This window comes from Erinaceus europaeus, chromosome 5 (assembly GCF_950295315.1).
Source record: "Erinaceus europaeus chromosome 5, mEriEur2.1, whole genome shotgun sequence".
In the NCBI taxonomy this organism is placed as follows: domain Eukaryota; kingdom Metazoa; phylum Chordata; class Mammalia; order Eulipotyphla; family Erinaceidae; genus Erinaceus; species Erinaceus europaeus.
In genome coordinates this window covers 3018958-3028445 of record NC_080166.1, presented here as the reverse complement: position 1 = coordinate 3028445, position 9488 = coordinate 3018958, and the positions used below count along the sequence as shown (strand labels likewise).

The 9488-nt window shown below is 53.4% G+C and overlaps 1 protein-coding gene and 1 non-coding gene across 2 annotated transcripts; both read left to right on the top strand.

The window, feature by feature from the left end:
* The first annotated feature begins 6366 nt into the window (after positions 1-6366).
* Positions 6367-8623, top strand: RPL37 (ribosomal protein L37). The gene is made up of 4 exons (XM_060191918.1): positions 6367-6595; positions 6701-6892; positions 7485-7569; positions 8507-8623. The coding sequence occupies exons 1-4, from the start codon at positions 6367-6369 to the stop codon at positions 8574-8576; spliced, it is 576 nt and encodes a 191-aa protein (XP_060047901.1). The 3' UTR covers positions 8577-8623.
* Positions 8344-8422, top strand: LOC132538880 (small nucleolar RNA SNORD72). Its single transcript, XR_009550187.1, has one exon. It is a non-coding gene; the product is annotated as a small nucleolar RNA SNORD72 (small nucleolar RNA).
* Positions 8624-9488: the final 865 nt, after the last annotated feature.

Sequence of the window (9488 nt, the reverse complement as noted above, 5' to 3'; positions counted from 1 at the left end):
CAAAAATATAAAAAATAGGTAAGTCTAAAAAATAAATGTAGGGCGGAGAGTAGATAGCATAATGGTTATGCAAACAGACTCTCATGCCTGAGGCTCTAAAGTCCCAGGTAATCCCCCGCACCACCATAATCCAGAGTTGAACAGGGCTCTGGCAAATAAATAAATAAATAAATGTACAAGGAAATAACAAGTGTAGAATGTGTTCGCGCAGGTGCAGAAGCGTGTGCCCTATTTAGACGAAGAAAGAAATGAGCTATTCCCAAAGCACGCTGGTTCCCTCTGGAGATGTGATTACAGAGAGAGTCATACTTTCACATTGAAGTACTAATGTTTACCTTATTGGGTTTTTTTATATAATTTATTTCTTTATCGGGGAATTAATGTTTTACATTCAACAGTAAATACAATAGTTTGTACATGCATAACATTCCCCAGTTTCCCATTTAACAATACAACACCCACTATGTCATTTATCATCCTTCATGGACCTGTATTCTCCCCACCCAGCCACCCCAGACCTTATTGCTTTTTCATTGTTTACTGTGTAAGATTGTAAGATGACACCACCCAAGTTCTGTATCCCCACACCGGAACCTCCCAAAGAGAAAGAACCACTGTGGCTCTCACAAGTCTTACGAACAGTTTGCCTGTTTCTGGTTTTGTTTGTTTTTTAAGTTGATGTGTATCCTATCTCTAGCTCCACATATGAGTGAAGCCATCCAGTGGTTGTCTTTTATCTCTTATCACACTAAACACAGTCATCTCCAGTTCCCTACATTTTGTCTCAAAGGACACGATGTTATCTTTCTGGATTGCAGAGTAGTATTCCATGGAGATATATAGATAGAGAGATATAAATATCTTGTAACTTCTTTTTTTTCTTAATTACTTATTTATAAAATGGAAACACTGACAAGATAAAAGGGGTACAACTCCACACAATTCCCACCACCAGAACTCCGTATCCCATCCCCTCCCCTGATAGCTTTCCTATTCTTTATCCCTCTGGGAGTATGGACCCAGAGTCACTGTGGGATGCAGAAGGTGGAAGGTCTGGCTTCTGTAATTGCTTCCCCGCTGAACATGGGCGTTGGCAGGTGGATCCATACTCCCAGCCTGCCTCTCTCTTTCCCTAGTAGGATGGAGTTCTGGGGAAGCGGGGCTCCAGGACACACTAGTGGGGTCGTCTTCCCAGGGAGGTCAGGTTGGCATCATGCTGGCATCAGGAACCTGGTGTCTGGAGAAGAGTTAGCATACTCCCCACCTGCAGGGGAGCCGCTTCACAGGCGGTGAAGCAGGTCTGCAGGTGTCTGTCTTTCTCTCCCCTTCTCTGTCTTCCCCTCCTCTCTCCATTTCTCTCTGTCCTATCCAACGATGACATCAATAACAACAACAGTAATAACTACAACAATAAAAAACAGCAAGGGCAACAAAAGGGAATAAATAAATGAAATTAAAAAAAAAATTTTTAATGGTTAACATATAAAGCCATTCAAATTGTTGATTAATCATGAACCTAAAGGCTGGAATATTGTAGATGAAGATTTGGGGTCTCCATTTTGGAAATAGTAGGTCTATTTTATGTATATTCCAAAGGGCCCATGACTTTATTAGTTTTTGCTCCCATAATTTCTGTATCCAGTCACTTGTCAGGGACATTTAGGCTGCTTCCACTCTTGGGCTATTGTGAATAAATAGTGAAACCATGAACATAGGAGTACATTATGTCCCTTTGATTTACAATTCTCTTGTCCTCTGGATAAATGCCAGAGTGGTGTTGCTGGGTCATAAGGTCATTTGATTTTGACTTGTTGAACGACTCTCCACACAGCCTTCCACAGGGCTGCCCCACTCTGCAGTCCCACCAGCAGTGTGACGTAGTCCATTTTTCTCCACAACCTCTTCAACACCTGTCACTTACTGTTTTGATGATGCAGGCCATTTTCACAAAAGATATATTTGTATTTTTTAGTATGTTTATTAATGAGAAAGAAGAGAAAGGGGACAAGGACATCACTCTGGTACATGTGTTCCCGGGATGGAACTCAGGACCTCATGCTTGAGAGTCCAATGCTTTATCCACGGCACCACCTCCCAGACCACAACAATCTGTTATTAATGAAAGAGAACCAGAGGGAGTTAGTTGGGCGGTAGCGCAGCGGGTTAAGCGCAGGTGGCGCAAAGCACAAGGACCAGCATAAGGATCCCGTTTCGAACCCCTGGCTCCCCACCTGCAGGGGAGTCGCTTCACAGGCGGTGAAGCAGGTCTGCAGGTGTCCATCTTTCTCTCCTCCTCTCTGTCTTCCCCTCCTCTCTCCATTTCTCTCTGTCCTATCCAACAACAACAACAACAATAATAACTACAACAATAAAACAACAAGGGCAAAAAAGGGAATAAATAAATAAAATAAATATATTTAAAAAAAAAGAAAAGAAAGAGAACCAGTCTCACTCTTGCAAGTCCAGTGCTGTGGACTGAACCTAGAATTTCACGGTTAGGAGTCTAAGCTTTATCCACTGTGCCACCTCCCAGGCCAGGATTTTATTTATGTTATCATCAAAAAGGGATGGTTTTCTTGGGCAGCAATGGGAGGTTTGACCAATTGTGGCATGGAGAAATGTTCAGCTAGGGAGGCTATGAACAGAACAGCCACTGAGCCCTCCAAGAGACTTCTCACCAGGACTAAAGTGATCATGCTTCCGGCCCTCCAAACTACAGAGTACACATGTTTGTTTGTTTGTTTAATTTTTATTAGTGACTTAATAATGATTAACAAGATTGTAAGATAACAGGGTCACACTGCTCCTACCACCAGAGTTCCACGTCTTGTCCCCTCCACTGGAAACTTTCCTATTCTTTATCCCTGTGGAAGTATGGACCAAAAAAAAAAAAGAATTTTTAATTTTCTTTTTATTTAAAGATTTTTATTTATTTATTTATTCCCTTTTGTTGCCCTTGTTGTTTTATTGTTGTAGTTATTGTTGTCGTTGTTGTTGGATAGGACAGAGAGAAATGGAGAGAGGAGGGGAAGACAGAGAGGGGAAGAGAAAGATAGACACCTGCAGACCTGCTTCACCGCCTGTGAAGCGACTCCCCTGCAGGTGGGGAGCCGGGGGCTCGAACCGGGATCCTTATGCCGGTCCTTGCGCTTTGCGCCACCTGCGCTTAACCCGCTGCGCTACCGCCCGACTCCCAGAATTTTTAATTTTTGTTTAATATTTATTTTCCCTTTTGTTGCCCTTGTTTTTTATTGTTGTTGTTATTGATGTCGTTGTTGGATAGGACAGAGAGAAATGGAGAGAGATGGGGGAGAGAAAGACAGACACCTGCAGACTTGCTTCACCACTTGTGAAGCGACTTCCCCTGCAGATGAGGAGTCAGGGGCCTCGAAACAGGATCCTTAGGCTGGTCCTTGCGCTTCACGCCATGTGTGCTTAACCTGCTGCACTACTGCCCGACCCCCTGGACCAAAAATTTTTATGAGGTGCAGAAAGTGAAAGGTCTGGCTTCTTTAATTGCTTCTTCACGTGCTGGACATATGGCAGGGCGACTCATCCCCCCAGCCTGTGTCTGTCTGTCCCTAGTGGGGCAGGGCTCTGTGGAGGGGAGGTTCCAGGACACAAGGGGGAGGGTGTCTGCCCATGGAAGTCAGGATGGCGTCATGGTAGTGTCTGCAACTTATTGGCTGAAAGGTGGTAAGATATAAAAGAGGACAAATTGTTTAATAAACAGGAACACAAAGGTAGGAACAGACGTCAGGAAATCTATTTTAGGTCTGTTCCACGTTTGTTGTTAAAATTTCGGAAGGCTCTTGCCGACCGGGCTGGCTTGCTTCACAGGCGGGTAACAGAGACGCGGAGACAACGGCTGGGCAGGGAAGCTGTATTTCTTTATTCAGGAACAACGATTCATAAACTAAGACAAACTAATCACCAAACAGAACTCTGCTGTCTCTTTGCAGCGGCGCAAGCACTTCCTCTTACTCTCGAACTCAGGAACTCTCCAACTCTGGAACTCTGGAACTCTCATACTGGGGAACCCTCTGAAACTCTGGCACACTGGAACTCTCTCTTACTCTGTAACCCTGAAACTCTCAAACTCAGGAACTCAGGAACTCTCGGACTCAGGAACCCTCTCTCGGGGTTCCTTGGGGTGGGGCCAAGCAGGCCCGCAAAATTAACAGGACTGATGCAATTCTCTTGGCGGGGGAGGGCTAGAACAAACCAATGTAAAGCATACGACAACCCACCTATGACTTCAGTAATTTTTGCCTGAGCCCAACAGCTAACATGCAGGTGGACTAAAAGTCTTGTCTGGGACGATAGTGTCAAGAGTTGAGAATAGGACTAGAAAGCTGGATTAGGGCAGAGAGTAGCTCCCAAACAGGAGGAAAGCAGATAAATGCCATTAACTGTTAACCAGTCAGTCTGACTGAGAGCCCATGTCTGTTCACATTCAGCACAGGAGCCTGTGTGGCCTCTGAGTCCCTGTCTGAGCTCACAGCCCATGGTCACAGCTGGAACCTTCCAGGCTGCTCTCATGTCAGGACCCGTCTTCCTCGAGGGGCAGAGCAGGCTGACCAGCCTCCCTTCAGAGAGTGGGGAGTCCCCACCATGGCTGCTCTACAGTGAGGGCAGGTCCTGGAGAGCCCACAAGAGGGCTTGTGCCGACGTTCCTGAGGGACGTGAGCAGTGACAGTGGAGAGAGGGCTCTGTTAGAGGTCTAGGCCCATCATGTCTATGTGGAAATCCCAGGATTCCCTGACTAGGGCCCCAGATAATGGGGTGGCCTGGTCGTGAACAAAAGGGCCATCACTGGATGAGCCAGTCTCTTCCTCATACCCAGCTTCTGTAGTCCTTACTTTCTTTGACAAGGTTAGACTTAAAGTGATTGAGAAAATAAAAGACTCGGGGGTGGGGGGGGTGGGGAGATTACAGGTCCAAGAAGGATGACAGAGGACCTAGTGGGGGTTGTATTGTTATATGGGAAACCGGGAAATGTTATGCATGTACAAACTATTGTATTTACTGTTGAATGTAAAACATTAATTCCCAAGAAAGAAATTAAAAAAAAAAAAAAGTGATTGAGAGAAGTGAAGTAGGGGTAGGAGTAGAGGGTGTGTAGGCCTGAGTTGTAAATATTTGGTTAGGTGCTTTCTTGTGTGTTTCTTAGGTCTTTCTACTTGCTTGCTGCACTTACTTAGTCTAAATCTACTCACCGCAAACTATTGAAAACTTTTATCTGAGTGGCTAATACTACCAGCCTGGGCCTGAGACCAGGGCTCTGGGTAGTTTCCAAGCAGGGACGCTTATTGTTCAGGCTTGCAGGCTTCAGATGCCTCCTCTCCCAATCTAAAAAATTACACTGGGGACCAGATCACCTCATTGAGTGCTCGCATTACAGTGCGCAAGGACCCTGGTTCAAGCCCCTGGTCCCTACCTGCAGGGGAAAGATTCACGAGTTGTGAAGCAGGGCTGCAAGTGTCTCTCTCTTTTTATCTCTCCTCCCCTCTCAATTTCTGTCTCTACCCTATATATATATACATATACACATACACATATACATATATATATATATATATTTTTTTTTTAAAGAGAGAGCTAGAGAGAGAGATTACAGCACGGGAGCTCCTGCCACTGTTATAGCACCTCTGAGGCGGTACTGGGGCTTAAACTTGGACGTCCACATGGCAAGGCACCTGCCCTATGCCCTTTAAAACATTGTTGTCCTTATTTCCTTATTACTTTTTTTTTTTTTAAAGATTTTATTTATCTGTTTATTAATGCGAAACATAGGAGGAGAGAGAAAGAGCCGGACATCACTCTGGCACATGCGCTGCCGGGGATTGAACTCAGGACCTCATGCTTGCGAGTCCGACGCTTCACCCACCGCACCACCTCCCGGACCACACGTTTTTATTTTTTATTATCTTTATTTATTTATTGGCCAGAGACCGTCAGAAATCGAGAGGGACGGGGGAGACGCAGAGGGAGAGAGACAGAGACACCTGCAGCCCTGCTTCACCACTCGTGGAGCTTGCCCCCTGCAGGCGGGGACCGGGGGCTCGAACCGGGGCCCTTGATTTCGGGTCCCAGCGCCACCTGGACCACTAAGCGCGGTGACGTCTGAGCTCGGGCGGGAGCGGAGGCGAGACGGCCCCTTCCCGCCCCCGGGGCACCGGCGCAAACACCCCGCCCCGCTCGGCCCGGAACTTCCTCTCCACGCCTCCTACAGCGCCGCGACGAACCGGAAAGGGCGGCGCGCCGCCCGCCACCGGAAGTGCTTCCCTTGCCGGAAGCTCCTGAGCGCGATATAGCGGAAGTGCCTGCTCTTCCGGCCTCTTTGGTCTCGGCGGCGGGAGCAAGATGGTGAGTGCGGAGCGGCGGGTCTCGCAATCGCTTTCCATCCCGCGCCTCCGCGTCGCCTGGCCGCCCGGCGCTGCGGGGGAACCCAGACTCCCGGGCCAGGGGCGCCGGCGGGCAGGGCGGGGGCGCGCGCCGGGCCTCGGAGGGCGGGAGCGGGACGGCCGCTCTCCGCCGGGTGCCGCGGCCGCCGTCCCCGCCGCACGGCGCGCTCTCGCGAGACCCGGGCCGCGTGCGGGGTGGGGGGCCGCCGTGGCGCTCGGCTCCGCGTGTCCGGCCGTCGCGGCTGCGGGCGGGGAGGGGGCCGGGGCCGGGGCGGCCCTGTTGCCGGGCTGAGGGCGGCTCCGGCGTCCTCCGCCCGCGCTCAGCGCCCGCGCCCCGCGCCCCCCGCAGACGAAGGGGACGTCGTCGTTCGGGAAGCGGCGCAACAAGACGCACACGCTGTGCCGGCGCTGCGGCTCCAAGGCCTACCACCTGCAGAAGGCGGCGTGCGGCAAGTGCGGCTACCCCGCCAAGCGCAAGCGCAAGTGTGAGTGCCGCGGGCCGTCCGTCTGTCCGTCCGTCCGTCCGTCCGCGTGTCCCGGGGCGGAGGGGGGCGTCTGTCTGTCCGCGTGCCCGGGGTGGTGGGGGAGTCTGTCTGTCTGTCTTCCTGTGCCCGGGGAGCGGAAGGGATGGGGATGGGTCTGTCTGTCTGCCTGTGCCCGGGGGCCTGGGGTTTGTCCTGCCCGTGCCCGGGGAGCCGGAGGGGGGCGTCCTTTCGTCTGTCTGTCTGTCCGCGAGCCCCGGGGCGGAGGGGGCGGGCGTCTGTCTGTCCGCATGTCCTGGGGTGGAGGGGGCGTCTGTCTGTCTGTCTGTCTGTCTTACCTCCTGTGCCCGGGGAGCGCGGGGGCCTGCGGTGTCTGTGTCCTGCCCGTGCCCGGGGAGCGGAAGGGGTGGGTCTGTCTGTCTGTCTGTCTTATCTTGCCTGTGCCCGGGGGCCTGGGGTTTGTCTGTCCTGCCCGTGCCCGGGGAGCAGAGGGGGCGTCTGTCTGTCTGGCCGGGGGGCCCGGGGTGTGTTGTCTGTCGTGTCTGTCTGTCGCGTCGGTCTGTCCGGCTGCTGGAGCCCCGCCCTCTCTCCGCAGACAACTGGAGCGCCAAGGCCAAGCGGCGCAACACCACGGGCACCGGCCGCATGCGGCACCTGAAGATCGTCTACCGCAGGTTCAGGTGCGCGGGCGGGCGGGGGCTCCCGGACAGACTCCCTGCCGTCTGTCCTTCCGGGAGCGTGGACCCAGGGTCATTGTGGGACGCAGAAGGTGGGAGGTCTGGCTTCTGTCGTTGCTTCCCCGCTGAACATGGGCGTTGGCAGGTGGATCCATACTCCCAGCCTGTCTCTCTCTTTCCCTAGTGGGGTGGGGGTCTGGGGCAGCGGGGCTCCAGGACACATTGGTGGGGTGTCTGTCCGGGACGCACGGTGGGGTGTCTGTCCGGGACGCACGGTGGGGTGTCTGTCCGGGACGCACGGTGGGGTGTCTGTCCGGGACGCACGGTGGGGTGTCTGTCCGGGACGCACGGTGGGGTGTCTGTCGGGCGTCTGGCTGGCGTCCTGGGTGTGAGCTCTCTCTCTCTCTCACACGGAACACAGACACATTGCTGGCGACCGTGGCCTACGGGCCGCAGCAGCGCAGGGAGGCGTGGGGGGGTCCTCCATCGCGCGGTGGCTGCCGGCTCGTCTGTTGGTTGCGGGCCCAGCCCGACGTGCTGTGCGGGGTTGGCCCAGGTCACTGTCTGGGGAGAGCGAGCGGAAAGCCGGCCAGCCGGGCGGGGAGCGGCGGCTAATGGGGGCTGCGGCGACCTGGCCCGGCGCCCGGACCCTCGTGCTGCGCTGCGCTCCGCCCTGCTCGGGGCTCTGGCTTCATGGCGGCCCGGGGCTCGGGAGCTGGGCCGGGACTGGCGTGTAGCGTGACCACTGCCCCGCGCTGCGGGAAGGAGGGAGGTCGCGGCTTATCCGTGATGTCAGCGAATAAATGTCTGAACATATGAGTTCAACACTGATTTCAGCATGTGGCTGAGATGAGCTCGGCCTCCAGTAAGAAGCCAGGCCCCACGTCTGTCTGTCTGTCTGCCGGCCGCTCCTGAGACGTTTCATTCTCACCCGCTGCAGGCACGGATTCCGAGAGGGAACGACCCCCAAGCCCAAGAGGGCGGCGGCTGCAGCCTCCAGCTCGGCGTGAGGGCTCGGCAGTGGCTGGCGCAATAAACATCTGTCTGAACAAAATGACCCCGTGTGCCGGCGACATGTTGGGGTGGGATGCGGCCGGTCCGACTGGATTGGGGGGGGGGGGCGGGCTGGGGGCCTCCGGGCCTCGGCCGTCACCATCTGGCCGGTCGGGAGTGGGCGACCGGGGCTGGGCTCGCGGCCTGCCGGGGCCTTTGGTGCCTCACGTGGAGGTTTTTCTTTGAACTGGAGGCCTGCTCAGCTCTTGATTGTGTGGCCGTGTGGGGAATTGAACCTGGGACCTGAGCCTCAGGCCTGAGTCTGCCGTCACCGTGATGCTTCTCCACGTGAAAGTCACTGTGCGCGTATTTTTAAGATATAACTGATGAAAATAGAACCGCTGCTCAGGATTGAACTTGAGTCCAAAGCTTTATCCACTGTGCCACCTCCCAAGACACCCCAAGCTTGAGAGACACCTGCAGCCCGGCTTCACCTCTCCTGAAGCTTTCCCCCTGCAGGTGGGGACCAGGGGCTTGAACCCAGGTCCGGAGGCACTTAGCCTGGCCCCTTCACTATGCTACTGAGGCAGTGAGAGGGAGATGCGGACATGCATGAAGAAACAGATCTTTGGTTCTAATTAGCTGAGACTGTTCAGTCCTTAGACGTCTAACACATTGTAGCATGGCGCCCTACATAGACCTAGGAACTGGTTGCGCAGTGCTCTGGTTAAAATAATAAATACGTGCACGCGTGGTTTATTTTAAAAAGCAGGTGGTCGGGCAGGTGGTAATGTCTTTATCTTTCCCCACTCTGTATTCCCCTCTGTCCTATCCATCAAGGGCAGCAAAGTGGCAAGAAGTGGCCTCCAGGAGCAGTGGATTCATGGTGCAGGCAATGGGCCCCAGTGATAACCCCGGTGGCAAAAAAG